Below are 26,133 nucleotides of genomic sequence, written 5' to 3'. Positions count from 1 at the left end.
CCCTCAAATAAATCCAGTCTTCCCAATTTTATTATCAGAGTTCCATGTTGGGAGATGTCCTTTGCGGTCACCCTCACAGACCCAACTCGCCTGCAAAACCCACCCCAGGCCCTGCCCCAGAGTGGCTAATCCAGAAGGTCTGGGAGGGCCCGGGCTTTGCATTTCTGACGCTGCAGGGCTGGTTGCAGGGCTGGGGCAGTGGGTGGTTCCATCCTTTGAAAGAACGCATTCCTGCAGGGCCTAGGAGGGTCCTCAGGGCCCCTCCCGGGTGCGGGGAAGCTGAGCCCCACTCTCCCTGGAAGCCCCGCCTCCACACTCAAGAACTCCGCTCCCATTGGCTGCCAGCGGAGGGATCCCCTACGTCACAGTGCTGTTCACTTTTCTCGAACTCCGGGGCCGGGGCTCTGCGCCTGCGCGGTGGAGCCCGGTGCTCTTCTTCGGAGCGTGTGCGAGGGTCCCGGCGGCGCGCGGAGCCCCCATGGCGGAGTCGGAGCCCCTCCTGAGCCGGGCCCGCGGCAGCAATGGGCTCGACTGCCCGGCCGGCTCGCCCGATTGCGTCCAAGTCGGCCCTGGTGAGCGACGGCGGGGGCCGGGACCGGGGCCCGCGGGGGGTGCCGCGTGGGGGGCCCCGCGGTCGGCCGGCGCCGGGTCGCCACTGTCACTGCGGGCGCGCCCCGCCCGGCCGGCCGCCGGGGTCCGAGCGCGCCCGGGCAGCGCGGGGCGCGGGGCCGGCCGCCTTCCGGGAGGCGGGGCGCCCCTGGCCCGGGCGCGGGGTTGGGGACGCCGGCGACGGGGAGGCGCTGCCCGCGGGGTCGTGCCTGCCCGGGACCTGCCGGGCGGGGAGCGCCTCGCGAGCCCCGCGCAGCCCCCGCGCCACCAGCCCAGCCCCCTGCAGCCCCCGCGGGGTGCCGGGTGCACCCGGACCGCGTCCTTCTCGTGGGTCGCCGTGGTGACTCCTAGGAGGCAGCAGATCCATTTCCGCCTGATCCTTACTGGGGAAACTGAGGCATAGAGGGGAGGGGGGGGGCGCATTTCCCTACCCAAGGTCATCACCCCGCGAGGAAGTGGCCCAGGTGGGATTCCTCTGGCTCCACCTTCTCATTCTGCGTCCTAGGAGGCTCCCCGGGGGCTGGTCTCCTTCAGTTTGGGGGTTGGGGCAGGCCTCTCCCAACCAGGGCTGCTTCCTCCCCTTGCCCTCCTCTCTCCCTCCTTCCTGGCCTTCCTGTTTACCCCACGGAGAGGTTGCTGAATCCCCAGAAGGGAGGAGGGCTGGGAGGGCGGAGTCCACCCCCCCAGGGCTCAGCCTCACGTGACAGAGGAGGACATTGAGGCCCAGAGCGGCTGTGGGATCTGTCCAAGGTCACAGCCGGGGGATCTCGTGCTGCTGCTGCTGCTGCTGCTAACACCAGGCTGGGTGCTCCCTCCTGAGCCACCGTCCCTCTCCTGGCCCACTCTCCTCTGTCCGGAGGGGTCTGCAGGGTGTACCTGCCCATGGCACAGCGCTGGCTGATCTTAACGGGAGAGATGAGAAAACTAGAGGCTCTCAGGTGGTCGCTTGACCAGAGACTGCCCCGGAAAGTTCTGACAGAGACTGTCCCGGAAAGTTCTGACAGAGACTGTCCCGGAAAGTTCTGACAGAGACTGTCCCGGAAAGTTCTCCATCCAGCCCGTGCCAGGCCTTGATGGGCCGGGGACAGGGGCACGTGGAGGCATTCAGGGGGCATGGACCTGGTGCCTGGAGGTCTGGGGAGACCCACGGATGCCCACAGCACAGGGCCCGGGCAGCCTGGGAGCTGGTGTGGGTGGCCATTCTAAACGGAGGCGCACGGTGACAACGCAGGTCCCCGATGACATTGGGGGTGGCGGAAATGCTCTTTGTCCCGACGCTGTGGCCTCAGCGAGGGCCTCTGAGAATGCCCAGGATCTCCCTGCCAGGCTACCTGCTGGCTCTGGGACCCGGGGGCAGAGGGGGCTGAGAACGGCTCCTTCGGTCTCTGCCCAGCTTCTGCAGGGGGCCTTGTGCTCGGTCGGTCGGGGGTGCATGTCCCAAAGCCGGATTCTCCTACCAGCAGGGGTGGGTGGGGGGGCCCTTTGCCGTTGGGTGTCCCACTGACCCCAGTGAGCCCCACCTCGTGGGCCAGGGCCACAGGGGGAGGAGAGTGGTTTCTCGTCTCCTTGCTCTTCCTGGGTGTGAAAAGGTCGGGGGACAAGGACTTGTGATGCTATAAAAGGGGCTTTTTAAGAATTGAAAGGTTTGATTCCCCGAGGGAGGGAGGGAGGGAGGGAGGGCGGAAGGCCCGGTGAGCTAAGGTGGCCACACCCAGAATTTTACGAAGCCACAACCAAAGCCGGGCGATCAGGTTGGACAAGCGTCGAATGGCTCCGGGTGCCCCATGCTCTCGGCCTGTAATGGCCTGCCCGGGCCCGGGCCCCGTCAGCTGCACCCGAGTTACGGGCCTGGCACGAGCCTGGGCCGCCGACGCTTGTCTGTTATCTCAGAAGCCGGCTCCGTCCATCTCTCCAGGCCCAGACTCCATTTCTTCCCCAGGGGTTTGGTCACGGGGCAGGAACCGGAGCGCCTGGCACCCGGTGAAAAGACCGTGTCCCTGTCCGGGCCCTGCCACGCACCAGGCAGCGCGCCCAGCGGGGCTCCCTTCTGGGTGGGGGTGGACACGGCAGGTGAAGGCACCTTGACCCGGAGCCTGGGGGAAGAGCGAGCCAGGCTCTTCCCGGGACGCCCACCCACCATGCCGCGGGGTGAGCATCCTGGAACCCCTCCCCGCCCAGCCTGTTCCTCTCCGCTCCAGGCGCCGAGGCCCGGCGGGACCTGTGCTTCGAGCAGGCGGTGATCTTCATTGAAGACGCGATCCAGGTGGGCGGCGCCCGCTCCCGGCGGCTGGGCCTGGGCTTGCCGGGGGCTGTGGGGATTGGGCGACGGGTGCCCGCACGGCCCTTGGCTCCTCGCTGTCCTGGGGTCAAAGCGGGGGTTGGTAGACTGTGTGGTCCACGTAACCCTCAAAGTGGGCGCCGGGGTTTCTCATTCCGAGTCCCCAGTCATTCGCTGGGTTGGTTTACCGCCTTCTGCAGACCTGTTGTCTGCCGCCTCGTCCCAGGTCCTGTGGAAGACGCCCAGAGATGGCAAGACCATCCATCCCCTGCCTGCAAATGACACACAGGCCGGGCAGGGAAATAGACCATGGAAGTGGGCAGTGCCCTATCTGTGGAACTGGGCTGCAGGCTTCCGGGCGTGACAGCTGAAGTGTGGGCGGGTGTGGTCCTCGCACACACATGGGCCCAGCTGTGCATTCAGGACACGAGCGTCCCTGCCTGGCCGGGGCCCTGCCCCCTTGGGATGCACCCTGTCTGCCGGGCACATCTCGCAGCCTGGCACCGTGTGGCTTTGCTGGGTCACCGTGGGGCATCTTGCCCGCCGGCTGAGTCAAAGCTCACCCTGCGATTCACAACCTGTCCCCCCACCCTGGGCCCGCGTGTGGCCGGCTGTGTTGTGTGGCACCGAGACTGGGGGGACCCTCACTGACGCCCCCTCTGTGACCTCACTTCCAGTATCGCTCCATTAACCACCGCATGGACACCAGGTCGATGTGGCTGTACCGGTGGTATTACTCGGACACTTTCCAGTGGTGAGGATGCACACGTGTGGGGTTCGGGGTTCTCGAAGCCGGGCGGGGGGTGGGGGGGCTGTCCCAGGGTCCAGGCGGGCGGGCCCCTGTCCCCCGCCCGGTGGGGAGGGTGTTCTCTGCCCTCCTGGCTGGAAAGGAGTGGACGGTAGGCAGAGGGCGAACACTCCGGTCAGCCCTGCTGATTGTTTCAACTCCGTTGAGTTATCCGAGCACACGTGTAGCCAGAGCAGAGGCCGTGGTTCTGCCGGGGACCCCTGCCCGGCGTCTGCCCTGCTGCCCTCTGGGTGTTCTGCCTGCCCCTCTGGTTTTTCGCCCGGTGTGTGACTGGTTCTCACGTTTTAATCTTTTTTTTGTTGTTGTTCCCGCTCCAGGATTTTGGGCTTCATCATTTTCTTGATCCTGTTTTTGGCTTTTATGGAGACCCCTTCCTCTTTCACCCGCACCTCGGACGTCCGCTACCGCTCCGAGCCCTGGAACCCGCCCTGCGGCCTGACGGAGAGCATCGAGGTCCTCTGCCTGCTGGGCTTCGCCACGGACCTCTCCGTGAAGGTGGGCGGCCGGGCCCTGCTCCTTCCCCGCCGCCGGCTGCTTCTCCGGCTTATCTGTTATTTCTATTTTCAGTTCTCACCCAATGATGTTGTTTTTTTGTTTTTTTTTTAATTGATTTGAGAGAGAGTCATTGGTGTGTCCATCCATCGGTTGCCTCCTGTCCCCACCCCACAACCAGGGATCGAACGCACAGCCTTTCGGTGTACAGGACATTTCACCGGGCCAGGGCTCTGGTTTATTTATTTTTATTTATTTATTTATTTATTTTAAAATATATTTTATTGATTTTTTACAGAGAGGAAGGGAGACAGATAGAGAGCTAGAAACGTCAATGAGAGAAACATCGACCAGCTGCCTCTTGCACACCCCCCACCAGGGATGTGCCCGCAACCAATGCACATGCCCCTGACCAGAATCGAACCTGGGACCTTTCAGTCTGCAGACCGACGCTCTACCACTGAGCCAAACTGGTTTCGGTGGCTCTGATTTCTTTTTAACGCCCCCAGAGCTACCCGCCAAATCTGCTGCCTGTGCACTTTGACCCGCTCAACAGAGGCCTCAGTTTCTTTTTTTTCCTTTTTTTTTTTTAAATATATTTTATTGATTTTGTACAGAGAGGAAGGGAGAGAGATATAATTAGAAACATCGATGAGAGAGAGTCATTGATCAGCTGCCTCTTGCACACCCCCTACTGGGAATATGCCCGAAACCAAGGTACATGCCCTTGACCGGAATCGAACCTGGGACCTTTCAGTCCCCAAGCCAACGCTCTATCCATTGAGCCAAACCCGTTTCGGCTGAGGCCTCAGTTTCTTGGAAAACTCTGGGCCTTGAAGCAGAGGCTGTGTGGCTCTCAGAGTAAAACAGTCCGGGTGGAGCCATCAAGGGCTGCAGCCCTGCCAGACCTGTGGGCATGGCCAGGGTCTGGCCTGAGGGTAGATCCCAACCGCCCTCCCTTCCTTCTCTTCTTCCCTCCTTCCCTCCCTCCCTCTTTCCCTTCCCTCTCTTCCGAGAGTAGAGAAGCTCAGGGGAGGAGGGGGGGAGGGTGGAAAGGGGTCTGTTATGTAGCAGCTGCCGCCTAGCGTCTGACTCTCCACTGAAATGTCTGAGACCTGAGTCCATGCAGAGCCGGGGCTGGCCCTGCCCTGCTCACTTGAGCTTCTGATTGGGTTAGAGCCTTGAGCCTTAAAGCAAGGAGGGCCTGGGCTCTCAGAGGAGGATTGGGCACTTCCGCCTGGCCCACAGTGTGGGCTGCTCCCTGCCTGTGGGCTCCGGTCACACGGTGCCTTTGCCTGACGGGCAAGGGCGGGTCAGCCTGGGATGCTGACCGAGAGAGGCGTGGGTGCTGGTGTGACTGAGGGCCCCGGGCAGTTTCTTATTTCTTCTTTTTAGCTCATTTTGTGGTTAGGAGGTCTTGGGGGTTTTTAAACTGGAACTGAAACTGGCGAGAAGTACTCATTAGCATTTCTTGAATGATCTGGATGTTGGGGAAATCTCAAAAGGTGACAGTTCCTGGGGTGTCTGCAAGCCCTGAACCCTGAAGGCCAGTGATGGTGGGGAATGGCAGTTGGGTGCTGTTTGCTAGTCTTTTCTGACGAGTTCTGTGCCGTGGCATTTTGTCGCACAGACTAAACACGTGGTTGGATGTGACACTGGACAACAATGGGTGTGGGCTGCCTGCCACTACTTGAGCCAATTCAGCAGAGACAGGGCTGAATCATGTATGAGAGTTCATTCCAGTAATGCCGGCAGCAGGTCATCCACAGAAATCTGCTCTGCCCACCCCCCTCCCCCAACCCCCACGTCAACCCCAGTAAGCCAGCTGCTTAAGTTGGGTAGGATAAGGAAGTAGGCAAAAGGAATACGGATGGTTAGGCAAAATGGGTATTACAGGTATGGGAAGTGGGCGAAGCAGGTTGGGTGGGCCTCCATTGTTTGGGCATCTGGGTTGTTAATCTTTCCGTGATAATAGGCAGTTCTTTTTTTTTTTTTTCTTCTAAATATATTTTATTGATTTTTTACAGAGAGGAAGAGAGGGACAGAGAGTTAGAAACATGGATGAGAGAGAGTCATCAATCAGCTGCCTCCTGCACACCTCCTACTGGGGATGTGCCCGAAACCCCAAGGTACATGCCCTTGACCGGAATTGAACCCGGGACCTTTCAGTCCGCAGGCTGATGCTCTATCCACTGAGCCACACCGGTTTCGGCAATAGGCAGTTCTTGAGTGAGAATGGATCTCACTCCAAGGTCTACTGCCAGGTCCAAGGTTGACTCTCAGGTCCCAGGGCGCGTACAACTCCAAGCCAGGTTAGAATGCCCACTCTTTAGTTAGAACGAGACAATCAGGGTTAACAGAGCATGACTGATATTTCTTATAGCTCTATTCCCAATATTCTGTTTTAGCCCCAACCGATGGGCAGAGCTGGCAGGGACCGAATTATTATTATTATTATTATTATTATTATTATTTTTTAATATATCTTACTGATTTTTTACAGAGAGGAAGGGAGAGGGATAGAGAGTTAGAAACATCGATGAGAGAGAAACATCTACCAGCTGCCTCCTGCACACCCCTTACCTGGGATGTGCTTGAAGCCATGCCCTTGACCGGAATCAAACCTGGGACCTTTCAGTCCACAGGCCGATGCTCTATCCACTGAAACACACCAGTTAGGGCAGGGACCGAATTATCGATGAGGAAACTGGCGCCCGAGCTGTTGAGTGCCAAGCTCAAGGTCCTCAGCTGCCTGAGGTCCCTGGGGGCTGGGAGGGAGCTCTGCTTCCTGCTCCCCACGTCAGGTAGAGACCACGCTGCTTGCCGTGTGCACTGACAGCCTCGACTGGCTGCAGGGCCGTCTGCCCGGATGCCCACCCACCTGCCCGCTCGCCCACTGTCTCTTGCAGAGCTACCTGGTTGGGTGGCCCCAGTTCCGGAAGAGCCTGTGGCTGGTGGCCTACCTTGTGGTGCTGGTCGTGTCTTTCGTGGACTGGATGGTGTCGCTGAGTCTCGTCTGCCAGGAGGTAGGTGGTGAGGTGGCTCTGGGGCGGGAGTGGGGAGCTCTGGGCAGGCTGCTCAGTGTAGCTGCCCAGGTGAACAGCTGGCGTCCTGAGGTCCAGCAGTCATCCCACCCACCGACCCAGCTCCTGGCTCCCTGCTCCTAGCTCCCAGCTCCGCCTGCCCTGCATGGCCCTCCCTGCATGGCCATGAGTCACCCACTGCCCAGGGAGCCTGTTCCCACCTGGTGATGACCTTGAGGCCCAGAGAAGGCGTGAGGACCTGGGAGCACGGTCCAGGGCCCCGATTCCTGCTCCCCTCCTTTAAGCTGCTTCCTTGACTGGGTGGGTCCCCCAGGAAGCACCACCCCAGGGCCTCGCCCCAGCCACACGCCCAGAGCTCTGTGACCCCGACAGTAGGAATCCCATGGGGGCAGGTGGCCCTGCCGTCTGACTGCAGCCTCTCCGCTTCCCCTCGGAACACCCAGGAGCACTGCCCTGCGGTTGGCGGGACGGAGCTGGGAGAGCTGGGTGGGGACAGTGTGCCCATCAGGGCTGGTGGGGCACACATGCCAGAGGCCCACCAGGTGGTTAGGGAGGGAGTTTCTCAGGGACTGAAGCCGGGGGCGGAGGAACCGAAAGAGCAAAAAGGAGGCCCGTGGAACTCAGAACTGCAGGAATCGCCCCTCCTCCCCACCCCGGGCTGCCAGAGCTGGGACCTGCCCTCTGACCTCTGGGGAGGGCACCCTGCACAGCAGGTGCTGGTGCCGCCCAGAGGCTCGATGAGGTTGGTTCTGGGAGCACTGAAAGCAGGGGTGGGGCTGGCAGCCTCGGGCGCTGTAGGGACAAGAGGTGGACAGAAAGGTCCTATGTCCCTCCTGCCTCCTGGCTCCCTCCAGTGCCCCCTCTGGCAGGACAGAGTGGGGAGCAGTTGATGGAGGAGAAATGCCAGCGGTGGGTCCCAGCACCCACACGCCACCTCCCTGTGGGAGCACCCACAGCCCACGATTTTCCCTTATAGGGTGCTGCCCTCCTTCCCCAAAGGAAGAGGCCCCCCCTGACCCCCAGGAGCCTCCACTGGCCCCATTTCCCGGCGCAGTCATTGCGTCCGTCGTATCGGCCACTCGAATTCTGTCACCTCAGCGTGAATGGTGACCCTCCCCACCACCAGGCCTCGTATGCCGTTGGGAGGAAGGTTGGCTAAGATACACAGACGCGTCTGTGCTGCTGGTCGCCGGTCCTAACAGGAATCTGTAACTTCCTCCTGCGCCCACCCACGTGCTCCCAGCTGGTCTGGGCTGGTTATCACATTCGCTCTTGAGGGCCTCAGTGCTCCATGGTCCTGCCTCTGGTAACTGGACGGCAGCCCCCCGTCTGTCCTTGGAGATGGACCGCTCACCCCGCTGGCACCAGCCCCTTTCGCCAAGAGTCGTGGCGTGCCCCTGGTGGAAGCACGCCCTTTAGAAGCAGACATTCCCAGTTTGGGGCGGGGAGCGGAGGTGTTGCAATCCCTTTCGCCCTGAGTTCCTGAGCCTGCCTGGGGCCCCGGGCCCTCCCACAGGCTGCCTGCTTTGGGCGAGGGTCCGAGGCAGGGCCGGCGAGAGCTGTGAGCTCTGCCCCGGTCGGAAGCAGGTTGGCCCTAAGGCTTGGATGGTCCTGGGTGAGGCCTCAGGCAGGGCGGGCAGAGCCGCTCCCTGCACACCCGTCTGTCCAGCGTGGGCAGAGCAGCGCCCGGCAGGGGAAGGGCCGGGCAGTCTCCCGCCCACCGGGGGCCACATGGGGGCCGGCCTGGGCTCCGCTCCTGGCACAGGGCCCCTCGGTAGTGGCCTCCGTCCCTGGAGATTGGAGCGGGATGTTGAGGCGGCTCGGGGACACCCATGATTGTCACCCTGTCCGGAGAGCATCTCCTGGGGGACCCTGGGGTGCGTTCCCTCCTCCCCACACGTGTCCTCCGCAGCCGTCCTTGTCTCGGGTCAATGAGTCTGTGTCCCCCCCACCACCCTCCCCCCTGCTGGCCACCACCAGGAGGCGGAGTGACCCTTTCTCAGCACAGTGACCCCCTCCCCTCCCCCCGGCAGAGCTTTCCCTCGGGGCCGTCTCTTAGGGCCTGACCTCTGGTTGGGGCTGGCCCAACACCCAGGTCCGTCTGCAAACCAGGCCCGAGGTTTGTCTCCGGGGCCGGCTGGCTGGTCAGCATCGGGGCCCTCGGGAAGGCCTTCGGGCCTCTGACCTGCTTGAGCCGGTCTCACTTCCATGTCTACCTGACCCCCGTTCCTCCCCCTACTTGAGGCCGGGTGGGGCGGGTGCGTGTGGGCTGAAGGTCACCGAGGGGCCGTGGTCACGGCTCAGCGTGGCTGTCTCTCACAGGAGACCAGTCTGAGTCTGCAGCCTCGTTGGTGGCTCCTCTCAAAGCCTCGGGATGGACCCGGGCTGCAGGCTCAGGCGGTGCCTCCCTCCTCCGTGAGCTCTGCCGTCCCGGCCCTGACGTGGCCTCAGCTTGGGAAGCCCTCGGGACTGGGCTGCTGTCTGGACGAAACCGCACTCTGGTCCGCGTCTGACCACACCGTGTGTGTGTGTGTGTGTGTGTGTGTGTGTGTGTGTGCCGGCAGCGCCTGGAGGGAAGCTGAAGGACTGTTCTGGGCCTGGATGGGAACTCCTATGCAGTGGGCTGTGGGCAGGGTGTGGGGGCGTGGGTGCCCGTGAACTGCGCCGGGGGGGAGGGACAGGGACAGGGATAGCCCGCTGGCTGAGCAGACGGGCTGAGGGCCGTGCCAGCGGGATGGTGAGGGGCAGTGGGCTGGGCTGGAGGGCCCAGGCAGCCCTGGACGCCTGGGCAGGAAGGTGACAAGGCCAGGCTTACGTTTTTAAGACAGGTCACTCCGTAGGACGTGATTTGGGCTGAGAGCCTGGATTAGAGGTTGAACTTGGGAGTCCAGAGCATAAGGTGAAGGTCACCAGACCAGAGCGGGGAGAGGCTCCTTGTGGGCGGGACGGCCCCGGCCGGAGCCAGGTGCAGGCCCTCGGGAAGGGGCACCGCGTGTCTGCAGGACTCCTGGGCCTCGTCAGGCTGTGACCAGGCGCCGGGCGGGAAGCAGCTTTGGCGTGTGGCGGGAGGGTCTCGGGTTTGCCCACCTCCCATGGCAGGTGCGGGGTGTGGGTGGCACTGGAAAGCCTGGCCGGGCGTTCAGTGTCCCGCTCTCTTCCAGCCCCTGCGGCTGCGCCGGCTGCTGCGGCCCTTCTTCCTGCTGCAGAACTCCTCCATGATGAAGAAGATGCTCAAGTGCATCCGGTGGTCGCTGCCGGAAATGGCCAGGTGGGTGTGCCGGGCTCGCAGGCAGGGCGGGCCCTCCGGCTCCCTGCCCTGCGGTCGGCATCTGGGGCTCCCCTCGTGGCTCCCGAGGCTGAGCCTCACCTCCGGCCCCTGCGGTCCTTGGGCTCCTGGGACATGCCCCTGGGTGGTGGGTCATCCCTGCCAAGGAGGAAGGAAGCTTGGTTAGGGCAGGGCCCCGGCTGGGCGTGTGGCAGGCTGTGGGGAGCGGAGTCACCAGCCCTGGGGCTGGCTGCGGGAGCTCCCTGGGTGGCTGGGTCCCGTTGGGCATGCGGGCCCCTGCCCGGTGCTGAGCCCGCGCCCGTCCTTCCAGCGTGGTGCTGCTGCTGGCGCTGCACCTGTGCGTCTTCACCATGCTCGGCATGCTGCTCTTCACCGGCGAGAAGGTACCGGCCTCGGCGCTCTGTCGGTTTGGTGGAGGGGCGGGCCTCTGCGAGTCTGCCTCGGGGCACTCCGCTGGCCCGTTCTCGGGCCGGCAGAGAAGAGGACTGCCTGCCCACCTCTCGGGCAGGGCAGTGGTGCCCGCCCGCAGTCCGCTGTCTTGCTTCAGATGACCGCGCTTAGAGGAGTCCCACTGCTCCCCTGCCCGGGCCTCCTGGGCTCCCGTAGCTCTGCCCCTGCCTGGCCGCCTCCTCCCTCCCCCCCCCTCCCCTCCCCTCCCCAGCACTGACTGGGCTTTCCTGCACCCTCCTGGGCAGGCCCCTCAGGTTGGCACTGGGGGTCAGTGGGATGGCCCCTCTCACAGCACCTGTCCGTTTGTCCAGCAGGCACCTCTCACCATGTCCCTCTTGTCCAGCCATGGGCTTTGCCTGGTCCCCTTCATTCCTGCCTGTGCTGCTTCCGCCCCCCAGCAGCTTGTGCCTGTCCCCCGTCACCCGGCTTGCCCCTATCCCCGCACATCTGTGGTCCCGTGTGTCTGTCCTCCCGTCCTGGCCAGGCCACTGTCCGCCTCAGGGCCAGAGCTGTCCTGCATTTCTGTCTGGGGAATGTGGCCAGCGCACGGCCAGGGCTGGTCCTCACTAGCCTGTGGCAGTGTTTGGGGTTGGTGCTGAGCTGCCTACAAAGGAGTCAGGCCTGTGCTCCCCCTCCCCCTCGGGGTGTGTGTGTGTGTGTGTGTGTGTGTGTCTGTCTGTCTGGGTGGGACCAGCTGGCACACTCTCAGGCCCCAGGGGCCGTGCAGTGGCCGCCTTCGCTGCTCTCCTGCAGAGCCCAGGACGGTTGGGCACAGAGGGATGCTGATTTCACGGGGGGGCCTGGGCTGAGGAGAGCGGATGCTTGGCCGTGGGTAGGAGGGTTTGGCCGTGGGCGGATGCTTGGCCGTGGGCGGATGCGTGGCCGTGGGTAGGAGGGTTTGGCCGTGGGTAGGAGGGTTTGGCCGTGGGTAGGGGGGTTTGGCCGTGGGTAGGAGGGTTTGGCCGTGGGTAGGAGGGTTTGGCCGTGGGGGGATGCTTGGCCGTGGGTAGGAGGGTTTGGCTGTGGGTAGGAGGGTTTGGCCGTGGGTAGGGGGGTTTGGCCGTGGGTAGGAGGGTTTGGCCGTGGGTAGGAGGGTTTGGCTGTGGGTAGGAGGGTTTGGCCGTGGGTAGGGGGGTTTGGCCGTGGGTAGGGGGGTTTGGCCGTGGGTAGGGGGGTTTGGCCGTGGGCGGATGCTTGGCCGTGGGTAGGAGGGTTTGGCCGTGGGTAGGGGGGTTTGGCCGTGGGCGGATGCGTGGCCGTGGGCGGGGAGCAGGCCCGCGTGGCTCCTCAGGCTGCTCGCTCTCCTCTCAGCAGGACGATGGGCAGGACAGGGAGAGGCTGATCTACTTCCGCAACCTGGCGGAGTCCCTGACCTCGCTCCTGGTGCTGCTGACCACGGCCAACAACCCTGACGGTGCGTGAGCCGCGGGCCGGCGGGCGTGGGCCGGCCGGCGGGCAAGGCGGGGAGGCTCGGTTCCTGCGGAGCCCAGAGCCGGGGTGACCAAGGCCTCCAGCTCAGCAGGCGGCGGGGAAGCAGGGTGACCTGGATTCTCCCCTCCCGTCCCCCCGTCCTTTCTCATTTTCCTTTTTCTACCCTTTCCTTCCCTTTTCGTTGTACTTTCTCGCTCCCTCCTTTTGTAACTGCTCCCTGTCTCCTCTTTCCCCTCCTCTCCCGACTCCTCTGAGAAGCTAAACGCTGTGCTTTAGGTGCAGTGTTCCGGGGTCCCCCGCCGGGCTCGGAGCCCCTCCATGTCCCCAGCTGTGGGCTGCGGCTCAGCCGTTGTGTGCGCCTTGCCTCCCGGCCGTGGTGTCCCCTTTGGGTCGCCGATGGGGCCTGTGCCCGCTCGGGCCAGGGGTGGGCAGGGCGGGAGGCTGTCACTGAGGGAGGGCGGGGCTCCCTGCCTGTGGGGATGGTCGCAGGAGTAGGCGTCCGCTCAGCCTAGGGGTGGGCATCCCTGAGGGCAGTGAGCTCCCCGTGACCAGTTTTCCTGATTTCCTTCTCAGTCATGGTCCCTGCGTATTCCAAGAACCGGGCCTTTGCCATCTTCTTCATAGTTTTCACGCTGATCGGTGAGTCTGTCCCCTGTAGCGGGAGGTTCTGTCCCCTGTGACGCTCGGGGGGAGGTGTGCTGCCCGACCCTTCACCTCGGGGGGGCCATGCCCAGCCTGCAGTCTGTGACCACGGAGACTGCTGTCCTCAGTGCCCGCGCTGGGCAGGCCGGTGGCACCTGTGCTGTCCAGATGAGGACGGCGAGTGACGTGCCCAGGCCCACTTCCTGCTCTGCGATCGTCCGGGCCCTTTCTGCTGGCACCCCTGGGGTTGCTGTGCCTGTGGGACACTCTGCACCTCTGGGCACCGCCCCTGGGCCCCCACAGCGGCTGCTCCTCCCTGACCGAGGCGCTTTCTTCTTGAAGGAAGCTTGTTTCTGATGAACCTGCTGACGGCCATCATCTACAATCAGTTCCGGGGCTACCTGCTGGTGAGCGAGGCTGAGGCCCAGGCCAAGCAGCTTGTGTGTGTGTGTGTGTGTGTGTGTGGGTGTGGGTGTGTGTGTGTGGGTGTGCGTGGGGGGGCGGCCTGGCCCGGTCCCCATGGGGTTAGTGTCCACAGTGGTCTCTGCACTGCCCTCTGGCTCCCTCTTGTGGATGAGCTGGAGCTGTGCCGCCTCCTGTTCCTCTGAGGGAAGCCACAAGATTACAGCGCCCAGGGCAACGGACTCTGGGCCTCTGTGTGGGAGAGCCAGGACCCCAACTACACGGAGGAAACACACGCCTTAGGGACTGGCGCAGCCCTCAGCTCCTTCTGCAGAAATGTCCTCGGAGTCTGTGCCTGTCCTGACCGAGGAGGCCCTCAGGGGCTGCGGGCCCAGGGCTGTGCCATCCTGCTGGGCTGGGCTGGGCTGGGCCGGCCCCTCAGAGGCACCCTCCTTGCAGAAATCTATCCAGGCCTCACTGTTCCGGAAGCGGCTGGGGACCCGGGCTGCCTACGAGGTCCTGTCCTGGACGGCCAAGGGAGAAGGCGGCCCTCAGGGGTGAGTGTGGGCTCCCTGGGGAGGCGGGGCCGCCGCTGCGGGGCCGGGGTGCTCGCTAGGGCTGGAGCTAAGCACCACTCTGCAGGCTCCCTGCCGACTTCACTGCTCCCGCCTCCGCCGCCCGCCCGTGTGGCCCGTGGTCGCTCCTGTGGCGCCCAGGGCTGTGTGGTTCAGGCCAGAGATCGGGCGCCGGGGGGCTGAGCTAGTGAGCTCACTGGGTGTGGGTGTCTTTTCCCCACAGAGTTGGGGTGAGGGCCCAGGACCTCCTGCACGTGCTTCAGAAAGTCCAGGCCAGCAGCACCCACAAGCAGGCCGTCATGGAGGTACCAGCCCCGTTACACACCCCCCACTCCCCCGGCCTCCCACCCTCCCCGCCCTCCCGCTCTCCGTGCCTCCTGCCCGTGCTCCCCCCGATGGTGCTGTGGGCCAGCAGCCCCTGGTCAGGACGGTGTCCTCTCAGAGCAGCGGGGGCCGGACCAGCCTGGGATGGTGGGGGCTCACCCTCGGGCTCTGGCCTTGGCCCGGCTCGCCTGCCGACCTGCGCCTCCCTGCTCTGCAGCAGGTGCGTGCCCGTGGCGATGGCCTGCTGTCGGCTGACGAGTTTCAGAAGCTGTTCAGTGAGTTTGACAAAAGTCTGACGAAGGAGGTAACCGGGCCAGGGCTCCCAGGGTTCGGGGGACGTTTGCAGAGAGAGGCAGGGGGCTTGGCCACCCGGGTAACTTAATGACCGGCGCCAGGACTGGCCTGTCCCGGGGTTCTGGCCCCTAGGGCGGTAAATGGGACGGAGATGGTTGGAAACTGGGCGTGTGGTTGCCCTCAGAAAGCCAGCGAGGGACCTTCCAAAGGGCTTTCTCTGTCTCTTCCCCGATCCTTCCGCGGGGGCTGAAAGCCGTGGTCTTTGGTCCTGACCCGATGGGTGAAGCCCCCGCAGGGGCCGTGGCGTCCCGCTCAGCACCGTGTCCAGACGGCCCCCCGCCCGCGTTTTTAGTGGGTTTCCTGGAGATGCTGAGGTTCACAGGCCCTTCAGGGGCGGGGAGGGGCTGCTGGTCCAGCCGCTCGGCCTTCGGGAATGGGGTGCGGGCAGCAGGCGGCGGGGAGCTCTGTGCCGCCGCTCAGCCAGCGCAGCGGCCGTGACGAGTGCCACCGCGGCGGCTTCGCAGGGCTTACTGCCCCGTCCTGGAGGCGGAGTCCAGACCCAGGGGTCCGGGCTGGCTCCCCCCAAGGCCTCTCTCCCGGGTGTGTAATGGCCGTCTGCCCCTGGGCCCCCACGTGGTCCCTCTGTGTGTCTGTGCCCTGACCTCTTAGGAGGACCCAGCCCTGTGGGGTTAGGGCCGCCCACCTACGGGAACACACAGTGCTCCTGTCCGTTTCCTGCCATGGCCCTCCGTCACTTCCCACCCCTCGCTGGCTCTGCGCCACGCTTCGGTAGTCACCAGCGGAGGATTTACCTGGGCTTTAGCACGTAACGCTTTCCACGTCGTGGCAAACACTCAGAGGCTTCCTCTCGGTGCCAGGCGCCGCCCAGGGCACCCTGCCTCCGTGATGGCGTCCCCGGGTGAGGGGCCGCGCCTGGGTTTGTGAGGAAGCCCAGGGGCTGGGTAGACGGGCAGAGGTCAGGTAGAGGGGCGCCGGGTCCCAGGAGAAGGGGCACGGCCCCGTTTCTGAGCAGGTGTCCCCTCCAGCACCCGCCGCCGCCCGAGTACCAGTCCCCGTTCCTGCGGAGCGCCCAGTTCCTGTTCGGCCACCCCTACTTCGACTACCTGGGGAACTTCTTCGTCCTGGCGAACCTCGTGTCCATTGGTGTGAGCACCGGTGTGCCCCCCAGTGGCCCCGGGAGGGGTCTCGTCCTGGCCCTCTCCCCCGCATACCTCCTCCCTCCTCCCTCCTCCCTCCCTCCCCTCCCCTCCCCTCCCCCTCTCCTCTCCCGTGACGGCCTACCTTGGCCTTGCAGGTGTTCCTGGTGCATGACGCAGGCATCCTGCCCCAAGACCGGGATGACTTCGTGCTGGGGGTGAGCTCTGAGCCGCTCGCTGTCTGCCTTGGCGGGGGCTCTGGGTCCGCTGGCGGAGGGCCATTCCAGTTCCCAGGGACTGGCTTCGGGGGATCCCCAGAGTGGGGGGAGGCTGGCCGAGGCTGGTGCAGGCCGGGAGCCAGGTGCAGGGAGGTCAGCCTAGTGGGGCGGCGGCCGAGGGAGGGTCGGAGAGAAAGTGACCCGAGGGGGCAGCGGGGGCGGCGTGGGCTGGAGACCAGACCAGGGGGAGGTCGGGGAGGCAGAGCCGGGACTGAACGCCGGGCACGCGGCCTTTCAGATCCTCAACTGCGTCTTCATCCTGTACTACCTGGCGGAGATGCTGCTCAAGGTGTTCGCGCTGGGGCTGCCCGGCTACCTGTCCTACCCCAGCAACGTGTTCGACGGCCTCCTCACCGTCATCCTGCTGGTGAGTCCGCCGGCGCCTCCCGGTGGGCGGTGGGCGGTGGGCGCGCACAGCGGCTCTGCGCTGGGGGCCCGAGGGCCACGGTCCTGGGCTCCTGCCTCCAGATTCCCCAGCGAGACGCTGGGTGGGCGGCGGATGGGGCAGGGGAGGCTCTGCAGTGTCTGAGCGTGGGGGGGTCAGGCCGCCTCTCCTGGGGAGGCCCAGATGGAACCCACAGACCCCCTTCTCCCTGCTTACCCCGCCCCAGGCACAGCCTCCGATGCCACTCAGCACAGTGAGACGGTGTGGGTGGAGGAGGGGGAGGTCTCAGGCTCCGGACACTTTTCCCCAGAGCCCCCAGGGGTGGGGGTCGCCCGTGGGTCACAGCGACGTCAGTGCGGCTCGCGCTCCTGTGCCTGCTGAGAGCCGTGGGCCCCCGGAGACAGTGGGGTTCATCCAGCCCGTCTCTGACCACGTGGCTTCTCCCCGGCCGCCCTCCCGAGGGCGCCCGCTCCGGAGGCCACAGTGTCTGTCTTTCTCCGCCTCAGGAAGTCCCGGCACGTGGACCGAGCCCACGGGGACAGGCCCCAGGTCCGTTCTCCCCAGAGGCCCGTGGGGCGGCCTGGCGGGGCTGTGAGGTCCTCCGAGAGCCGCCGGTGAGCTTGCTGTAGCGATGCCGTCTTTTCTTTTGTAATTAAAGGTTCTGGAGATCTCAACTCTGGCTGTGTACCGATTCCCACACCCAGGCTGGTATGTGACTGGAGAACCGAGGGCGCTACAGCAACCACCCGGCTAGCACCGGGAAGGGTGGCCCCCGTCCCGCTGGGACTGAGGGCCAGACACCCGGTTGTTAGGAGAGGGGGCTCCGGCCCCGCCCCCCGAGGGCCTCGCTCGTGCTGACCCGCCGTCAGGATGGCGGCCGGAGGCTGTCGGTGCCCTCTAATGCGGTGGCCCAGCCCCCGACACCGGCAGACGGATGTGTGGCCCCGGGGTGCTGGGCCGGAGCAGGGAGGCCCCAGCTCAGGGCTGGGTGACGTGGGCACTGGGGTTGGGCTGCAGCCCTCCTCTGGCCTGGCAGGCCTGTGCCCGGGGCTGGGCAAAGGCTGCCTCTCCCTACGGCGACGGGCCCGGGCTCCCCGCTCTCACGCTGCTGTTTGAGCCCCAGGGCCCCCGGCTCCGGTCACACAGAGGGATGATGGCTGGCTGTTCAGGGTCAGCTCCGGGGCAGCCGCTGGGAAGGGTTTATCTCGGAAGTCCCTGGGCGGGCGCTGTCCCTGGAGGCTGAGGGGCTGGCCCCGGGGGACATGCGCTTCCTGGGGGCCAGCTCTCCTTGTGTCTGAGGTGCATGTTTGGAAGTTACAGGCCTGACATCCCGGTGAGAGTGGGTTTACATTTAAATAGAAATGAGAGCGTGGTGAGGCCACGAGGGACACCAAGGGTCGGGATGGAGATGGGACTGGATCCGGGGCCCGGAGTGGGGTCAGGCTAGGGCATGTGGTTAAGGCTCAGGGATAAGGTCAGCGGTTGGTGGCAAGGGAGAGGGTCAGGAGACAGTGTGGAGATGGAGTCAGGAGATGGGCTCGGAGGGCAGGGCCGGAATAGGATGTGTGATTAGGGGTTAGGGTAGAGTTGGGACAGGGTCAGATCAGGAGACAGGGTCAGGTGCTAGGTCAAGGTCAGGGGCAGGATATAGGGTCAAAGGAAGGGGTCAGGGAATCGGATGCATGGTTAGGAGGGGTCGGAGGTAGGGTGTGAATATGGGTTGGGGTAAGGGATGGAGTCAGGGGCCAAGTCTCCCAGTTCTGCGGGACCTGAGCTGGGGGTCCGGGTTCTCAGTGGTGTCCGATGTCAGACGGAGGTCAGCGGGCCGGGCGCCAGGCAGGGGGTGCTGTGGAAGGTTTGTGACCACTCTGCCCTCCGTCCCCGTGAGGGTTTCTGGCTGGAGCCCGAGACCGGGCAAGTTCTCATTGCTCCTCCTCTCTCTCTGCTCCCCTCCCTCTCTCCGCTCCCCTCTCTCTCTCCCCGCTCCCCTCCCTCCCTCTGCTCCCCTCCCTCTCTCCGCTCCCCTCCCTCCCTCCGATCCCCTCCCTCTCTCTCTCTGCTCCCCTCCCTCTCTCCGCTCCCCTCCCTCCCTCCGATCCCCTCCCTCCCTCCCTCCGCTCCCCTCCCTCTCTCCGCTCCCCTCCCTCTCTCCGCTCCCCTCCCTCCCTCCGCTCCCCTCCCTCCGCTCCCCACACTCTCTCTGCTCCCCCACACTCTCTCTGCTCCCCCACACTCTGCTCCCCTCACTCTGCATCTCTCTTTCTCCGTTTAAACCCTGCGTGTCCTGTGTCCTCGGTGCTGGTGTCCTGGCCTCTCCGGACCCGCCTGCCCGTGTCCCGCAGGAAGCCGGAGATGCGGGGGCTGCTGTCGCTGTGGGACATGGTGCGCCTGGTGAACATGCTCATCGTGTTCCGGTTCCTGCGCATCATCCCCAGCATGAAGGTGCGTGGCGCTGCCGCCCCCTCGCTGCCCGTCCTGCTCACTCTGCCCTCGTGCCCTGGAGAGGGGGGGCCCGGGCAGGGAGGGCCCAGACCCTGCGGTGGGCCCCCGCCCCTCACCTGGCAGCACTGGGGGGAGGGGGCCTGGGTGAGGCTCTCGGCCAGTTGCAGGGGCGTGCCCAGTTCTTGGGGCCCCTGGCAGTGAGGGCAGGCGGAGCGCGGGGACCACGTGCTCCAGGGCCTGAGGTTTCTGGGGGGCTCCTGGAGGGGCTCCTGGAGGGGATCCTGGTCACCGTAGGCTTGACCGCAGCGCTCACTTCCAGGACCCCGAGTGCAAGGAGGGGGCTTGTGAGCAGCTCCGAGCCTCCCACCGGGAAGGGTACCATCAGCCTGGAGGGGTGGGAGGGGGTGGTCAGCGGCCGGGCCCAGCCCAGCCCAGCCCAGCCCGGAAGTGAGGTTACTGCTTTTCTGTTTTCCCAGGGACATTCAGGGGAAGAGCCATGGGGACACCAGTCCTTCCTGTGTGTCCGGGGCCTTCCCCGCACACCGGGGCTCCCCCTGAGGCAGCTCGGGGACCTGGGTGCAGGTGGGGCTGCTGCCCCGAAGTCTCTGTGCATGCCACACAGGCATATGTGGTCACATGTGCCTGTGAACACACAAATACCCACACAAGTCATGACCACACACACAACAGCCCACACATTCACACATGTAACCACACACATGTAACAAACCACACAACGTAACCAGATACATAAACACACACAATGGCATGATTATGCACACGTCATCACAGACACACACCCAGCAATGCACGTGCACATAACTAACACAATCACACACAACACACATGCAATCATACACCTTTACCCTATACACAAATACAACTATATGCACATACACACAAGCCCCACACACACGCACGTGTGCACACATGTGCACACAGTCATCACACGTGCGCATGTGCACTGGTTTCCCTCTGCCTGCATCCAGCTGTGATATTCTAATGCGTCAGCTGGGAAATGGACGCAGGTTTGTGTGGGTGGGGAGCAGCCCCGTCGCCAGGGTTCCTGGCTGCGTCTCCGAGGCCCGTTTCCCAGACTTGGTCCCGAGGGGCTGACCGGGGAGCCTCCTGGCCAGAGGAGCTGCCTGGCCTCAGTGGAGGGCAGCATGGTCTGGCCTGAATGCGGGCCCAGACCCAAGGCTGGGTGGGCAAGGTGTCTGGAGGTGTGGGGGCGAGTGGGTGCCTATGGGTGGCAAGGGTGTACAGCTGTGTGTGTGTGTGTGTGTGTGTGTGTGTGTGTGTGTGCAAGGGTGGCTGTGGGGTGTGTGCACAGGTGTGTGTATGCATGTGTGAGTGCATGTAGGGGTGACTGGGGTGTGTGCACGGGTGTGTGTGTGTGGGGGGAGTTGGTGTGCACAGGTGTGTGGGTTGGTGCTAATTCACCTGCCCTTGCAGAGGGAGGGTGATGGGCAGGGTTGGCGCCACCTAGTGAGGCCAGGAGGAATAGTGGCTCTGCTCTCCCTGTCCTCAGCTGATGGCCGTGGTGGCCAGCACCATCCTGGGCCTGATAAGAAACATGCGGGCTTTCGGCGGGATCCTGGTGGTGAGTCTGGCCGCCATGTGGGCCTGGGTGGGGTGGTCACGCAGTGGGAGTGGGGCTGTGGGCTGGGCAAGCTGGCGGGGTGGGGGTGGGGAGTGGGAAGCCAGAGCGTCCCCTTCGTGCAGACAGCTTTTCCGTCACTTTCCAGTCCCGCTGGCCCAGCCCAGCCGGGTCAGGGCGTGAGCAGGCGGGCCTGGTGCTGCTCCAGGCACGAGCCCGGGGGCCGCACACTCGGTGGCAGTGAGGAGGCAGAGCCCTGCTGGCGGCCTTTTGTCCTTTATTTTGAACAACACCGTGGGGGTGGGGAGCCCTGGGGAGCCCAGGCCCTCCAGGAGGCTGGAAATAGGATCTGGGCTCAGGCCCTGTCCCAGACCCCTATTTGCACATTGGAGGAAACTGAGGCACAGGAGGGGGGCAGGGTTAGCCCAGAGTGTGGAGCCCTCCCCAATCCCCCCAGCATCTTCTGGATAGGCCAGGGCTCTGGCAGCAGCCCCTCTCCGAGGCTGCTGGGGGGTGCTCCTTGGACACCCCCTGGTGGCCGTGGGAAGCATGGTGGAACTTCGTCCTGGAGAGGCCTGGCCTTCTCCTCCTTCCCTAGGCCCAGCACCCCCCAGGCCCAGCTCCCCCCGGGCCCAGCTCCTCCCAGGCCCAGCTCCCTCTGGGCCCAGCTCCTCCTGGCCCAGCTCCCCCCGGGCCCAGCTCCTCCCAGGCCAGCTCCCTCCCGGCCCAGCTCCCCCCGGGCCCAGCTCCCTCCCGGCCCCAGCTCCTCCCGGGCCCAGCTCCCCCAGGCCCAGCTCCTCCCGGCCCAGCTCCCCCCGGGCCCAGCTCCCCCCGGGCCCAGCTCCTCCCAAGCCCAGCTCCCTCTGGGCCCAGCTCCTCCTGGCCCAGCTCCCCCCGGGCCCAGTTCCTCCCAGGCCCAGCTCCCTCCCGGCCCAGCTCCCCCGGGGCCCAGCTCTCCCCGGGCCCAGCTCCTCCCAGGCCCAGCTCCTCCTCCCGGGCCCAGCTCCCCCTGGGCCCAGCTTCACCCGGGCCTCTGGGGCAGGTGGTGGCCAGAGGGGGTGACTGGGAGTAGAGACAAGTATTGTGGTGTTGTGGGGGGCTAGCAGCGCCCATGGTTGGGGGCCGTGGCCGGCTGGGAACCCTCACAGCCCGCCTGGCTCTGGGGGGGGGGGGGGGGGGCTGCCCCGCTGACCGAGCCCTGCCTCCGCAGGTGGTGTACTACGTCTTTGCCATCGTTGGCATCAACCTGTTCCAGGGAGTCATTGTGGCTCCTGGGAACAACAGGTGAGGTGGGGCCTACAGGTGCCGAAGGAGCGCTGGGGGTGTGGGGTTGGGGAGCCGGACAGATGTAAGGACAGGGTGAGGGTGAGGCCTCGACAGCGTGGGGGTCGGCTCTCCAAGAGGAGGCTCCTGCTCTTCCTCTTTCTTCCCTGTCCCCTGCCCTCCCTGCCCCGGGCCCTGGCCTGGAGCCTGTGCTGACCGTTCCCTATCTGCTCAGAGCAGCCCTCCCAACCCCTGCTGGACCCTGAGCCCCTCCACTCAGCTCCCCTCGGCTCCCCCCAGACTCCCCCAGCCCCCGGGCCGGAGCTGGCAGGGTGTGAGTGCAGAGCTGACTGCTGCCGGGAGCTTCCAGAAGCTTCCTGCTGGCCGCAGGCCTTGCCTCCCAGCTGCCCTCACCGACCCTCCGGAGGTCAGGGGCATTTCTTCTGTTTCTGGGGGCCCGGGGGGGTTCCAGCTGTGCAGGGCTAAGGCGGCGTAGGGCACGCCTGGTGTGCGTGTCCTACACCCGCCCTGACCCGCCTCGCCGTGTCCCAGCCTGGCCCCTAACGGCTCGGCGCCCTGCGGCAGCTACGAGCAGCTGGACTACTGGGCCAACAACTTCGACGACTTCGCGGTGAGTCCCTTCCCCCCTCCCCCCCTGTGCCCGGGACCCCGTCCCCTGCCTCCCGCACCCCCTGGACCGTGCCCCGACTGCTGCCCGCAGGCTGCCCTGGTCACGCTGTGGAACGTGATGGTCGTGAACAACTGGCAGGTGTTCCTGGACGCCTATCAGCGCTACTCCGGCCCGTGAGTGACCCGCCCGGCTCCCGCCCGGCTCCCGCCCGGCTCCCGCCCTTCTGTGCCCTCGCCCGGGGCTCAGGGTGACACTTGGCATCTCTGGGAATGTGTGGGAGCAGCACAGGCCCTGGGGGCTCCTGGGGTGCCTGGTGGGCGTCTGGTGGGAAGCCTGGAGCACAGCCCAGCCCCGGCATGGTCCTGGTCCCGGTCCCAGCCCGGGCTCCACCTCCTGCTGGCCCTGCCGCCTTGGGCAGCTCGTTGTCTCAGCTTCTGGTCACCTCTAAAGCAGGAGGACGCCTTGGGGTTACCGGGCAGGACCAACGCGCGGGTCCGACCGGTGGCGGGGTCTGCGGCCCCCCCCGCCCCCCTGTGGCCTCGCTGTGCTCACGCCGGGCCCTGCGTGTGCCTCCTCCTGGTCCTCGCAGGTGGTCCAAGATCTACTTCGTGTTGTGGTGGCTGGTGTCGTCCGTCATCTGGATCAACTTGTTTCTGGCTCTGATTCTGGAGGTGCAGAGAGTCCCTGGGGGTGTGGGCGGCCCCGGCTCCGTGCAGCTCCTCCGTTGCTGGGAGGGTCTGGGAACAGCCCTGCCATTTGACCTGAGGGTGTCCTCAGGCCCCAGGGCCCGGGGGCATGTGGCTCCCAGGAGCTGGTGGCCTTGCAGGCCCTGGACCCGGGCTTCCCGTGCCCCTGCAGTAGACACCGGGCGGGGGAGCGGGGTGAGGCTGGTTTCACACAGGGCCGGCACCCACTCGCCTCCCTCCACCCTCCCACTCCCCAGAACTTCCTTCACAAGTGGGACCGCCGAGGCGACCTGCAGTCCCTCTCCGGGGACGAGATAACCACAGTGGACCTCTTGTTCAGGTGCGCAGGTGGCGAGGAGGGAGGCAGGGGGTGCTGGGCAGGCGGCCTGTGACAGCGACACTCCCCACCAGCCCGGGTCCTGGCCTCCCTCTGGCGGAGCTCTACCAGGGGTCGGCGTCGGGTGCGAGTGTAGAGCTGCCTGCTGCCGGGAGCTTCAAGAAGTTCCCGGGGTCGGGGTCGGGGTCCAGGGTTGGGGTCCGTTGCTTCCGCTGCTCTTGCCACCCGGCTGTTCTGTCCTGTTCTCCATCGAGCGTATTCGTGGGAACATCCTGCAGGTGCTCCTGTGATTCTGTGGGTGGACGTGGTCAGGGACCCAAGGACACCACCCTTGGTTCCTCTCCTGGTGGAGAGAGGTGACGGTCTCCCTCGTGGGCCGTGGCTGCCTTGCCTCAGTGGTGCTCTGTCCCGCCCGCCCAGCAGCCCACCGGGGCCTTTAAGAGCGCCATACAAACGCCCCGCAGATGTGCCGAGTCCCGGGTCCCGTCCCCCCACGTCCCCTGTGCACGTGTGTGAGGCTGGCCCCGGACTGCACGCTTGCTGTTCACGCACACCTCCTCCCGATCCCGCAGGGAGGTCCTGGAGGAGCCGACGGAGGAGGAGCTGATGGCGAAGCTGCGGCACCACCCCCACCTGCAGCTGTGCAGGTGACGTCTGTGTGCCTTCCTGGCTGGGCGGACGGCGATGTGGCTGGGCGTCGGCACGGGTCCCGGGAGAGGCCGCTGCGGCCCGGAGGAGAGACAGAGCCACTCGGCCCACCGGGGCTGCGACAGAACCCACAGAACCGAGGCCCCGTGCGGACACGGCAGCTTCTGTCTGCAGCATCGCGGCTCGGTCGGTGCGGCAGCAGCGTCCACGCCGCGCTGTGCCACGCTGTGCCACGCTGTGCCACGCTGCGCCGCGCCGCGCCACGCCGCGCCACGCCGCGCCACGCCGCGCCACGCCGCGTTATATGAGCTGCTTTTACTTGTCTCAGTGCGGGAAGAGGGTGACTGCACAGGACCCTGAGAGGGTCTGAAAGCAAGAAGCAGGGCCTCCTCCTGGCCCTGCGGTTTCCGTGGTGCCTTTGCTGCCGGCGGCCTTCAGGGACGAGAGGCCCCGTGGGCCGCACAGGCCGGCCGGCGGCTGCCCAGGGCCAGTCGGTGTGGACCCTGCTGGTTTCACACGCAGCGAGCGTGGCTGTTGCATTATTGTACGAGTTACATGACTGTGACTGGGTGTTTCCTTACGGGTCAGAATGCCAATATCACTACGTCTTACAAAGAACGAGGTGTCGTCTTTCCCGCCATACGGCCGCCCCGCGCCTCCGGCCCTGTGAGCTGTGCACGGCACAGGGTGTCCCGTGGCTGGGGGCTCTCCACCCGCGGCAGGGGCCACCTTTCTCTAATTTGCATAAAGGCGTGTATAAGCCTGGAGAGGTCCTGCTGTGTGTGCTCAGGGTGTGGCAGGAGGGGGCCGGGGCGGGGCGAGGAGTGAGCAGTTGCCCTGTGACCCACCACAGATCCAGATGGCAAGTGGTTCCCTTGTGAACTGTCAGTCGGTGATTGGCGGTCGCTCCCGGAGGCCTCTGTTGGAATCTCCGAGGAAAGCATTGCTGAGATGGATTAGTGATGTCTGCTGAGGGCCAGGCAGTGGCCACGAGGGCACAGGTGCTGACCACCTGGGAAGGGACACCAGTCTCCTGTCTGGGCAACGGGATGAGAGGAAAGTTTAACCAAAAAAGTAACTTCTGAGACGTCACGAACCCCAGTGCTCGGGTTTGTAAACCCTGGGGATGGTTTACACGCTGTACTTTTTAAAAAATATATTTTATTGATTTTACTCAGAGAGGAATTGAGAGGGACAGAGAGTTAGAAACGTCGATGAGAGATGGACACTGGGGATGTGCCCGCAACCAAGGTACATGCCCTTGACCGGAATCGAACCCGGGACCTTTCAGTCCGCAGACCGACGCTCTATCCACTGAGCCAAACCGGCCCCGGCTACACGCTGTACTTTCTGGTCCTGGAGTTGATCTGAAACCCCAGGCGTTTTCCTGAAATCCCTCAGGGTTGGGGGACCTTTGGGGACTGTGGGGACACTCCCAGCCCGGGCCCCGCTGCAGCTGCCTCTCCGGAAGGCAGGTTTGGGGTGGGAGAACGTCCTGGAGCCGCGGGCCAGAAGCCCACATCCACCTGGCCCTGCAGGGCCTGCGTCTCGGTCATGAGGGAGGCCCCCTGCACTGCTGCATTGCTGGCCTTCCACACACTGCTCACTCCTCCCCGCCCTGGCCCCTACACGGCTCCACCCCAGGTCTCAGCGCCACCTCATGGCGGGATCGGGGTCTGTGTGCCTCATTTTTAATGCAACTGGACTCCGGGACCCCAGGACAGCTCATGGCTTTTCCCAGGCCGGCTAGCCGCAGGCTGCCAGTCTCGGCTGTGACTCTGGCCCAGCGTCTGGGCTGCAGGCTGAGCAGGCACCGCTGGTGGGATGTTCTGTGCAGGTGCCAGAGCCGCATGGCGCGTCCACCCGCCCTGCTTTACGTCCTGTCACAGAGAAGTCTCCCTGACGTTTATCGTCCGGGTGATCTGTGTGGGCCCAGGGGGACAGGCTGGTTGGAGGGGCTGGCTCCGCCCTCGGCGTGGTCATTCTGGGGCCTGCTGACTGTGTGCAGGGTCCGGGCACTCCGAGAGGCTCCCTCTGCCTGTTTCCGAGGTGCTAGCCTCTGAGCCTTCGT

At 65.0% G+C, this 26,133-nt stretch overlaps 3 protein-coding genes across 7 annotated transcripts in view; 1 reads left to right on the top strand and 2 right to left on the bottom strand.

The window, feature by feature from the left end:
* MRGPRF (MAS related GPR family member F) overlaps positions 1 to 24,063 on the bottom strand; it is a 43,286-nt gene extending 19,223 nt beyond the window's left edge. The window contains exon 1 of the mRNA XM_084894578.1: positions 24,048 to 24,063. The gene's annotated coding sequence lies outside the window, so the exon portion shown is untranslated. The remainder of the gene's footprint in view (positions 1 to 24,047) is intronic.
* The window catches only part of CPT1A (carnitine palmitoyltransferase 1A), a 388,913-nt gene that overhangs the window by 124,457 nt on the left and 238,323 nt on the right, over positions 1 to 26,133 (bottom strand). The window lies entirely within an intron of this gene.
* TPCN2 (two pore segment channel 2) lies at positions 371 to 24,827 on the top strand. Of its 5 annotated transcripts, none has more exons than XR_014795943.1 (26): positions 371 to 572; positions 2,808 to 2,872; positions 3,565 to 3,641; positions 4,013 to 4,190; positions 7,097 to 7,213; positions 10,393 to 10,499; positions 10,828 to 10,900; positions 12,282 to 12,381; positions 12,972 to 13,037; positions 13,383 to 13,447; positions 13,902 to 13,999; positions 14,241 to 14,322; positions 14,559 to 14,645; positions 15,682 to 15,801; positions 15,951 to 16,010; positions 16,309 to 16,437; positions 16,962 to 17,004; positions 17,114 to 17,163; positions 18,798 to 18,897; positions 20,429 to 20,500; positions 21,708 to 21,781; positions 22,313 to 22,391; positions 22,482 to 22,564; positions 22,981 to 23,062; positions 23,335 to 23,417; positions 23,987 to 24,827. XR_014795943.1 is itself a non-coding variant. In XM_084894566.1 (25 exons), exons 1-25 carry the CDS (start codon positions 479 to 481, stop codon positions 24,063 to 24,065), a joined length of 2,220 nt encoding a protein of 739 aa, XP_084750692.1. In that variant the 5' UTR covers positions 372 to 478; the 3' UTR covers positions 24,066 to 24,827. The 5 variants fall into 5 exon arrangements, 2 of the variants coding, with proteins under 2 accessions (XP_084750692.1, XP_084750691.1); XR_014795945.1 differs by having other exon boundaries at positions 12,279 to 12,381; XM_084894566.1 differs by lacking the exon at positions 16,962 to 17,004 and having other exon boundaries at positions 372 to 572.

Source organism: Pipistrellus hanaki (genome assembly GCF_964339955.1).
Source record: "Pipistrellus hanaki genome assembly, chromosome: 9".
NCBI classification, from domain to species: Eukaryota; Metazoa; Chordata; class Mammalia; order Chiroptera; family Vespertilionidae; genus Pipistrellus; species Pipistrellus hanaki.
Note: the sequence above shows the minus strand (reverse complement) of the source record. Positions and strands in the feature narration are given on the sequence as shown.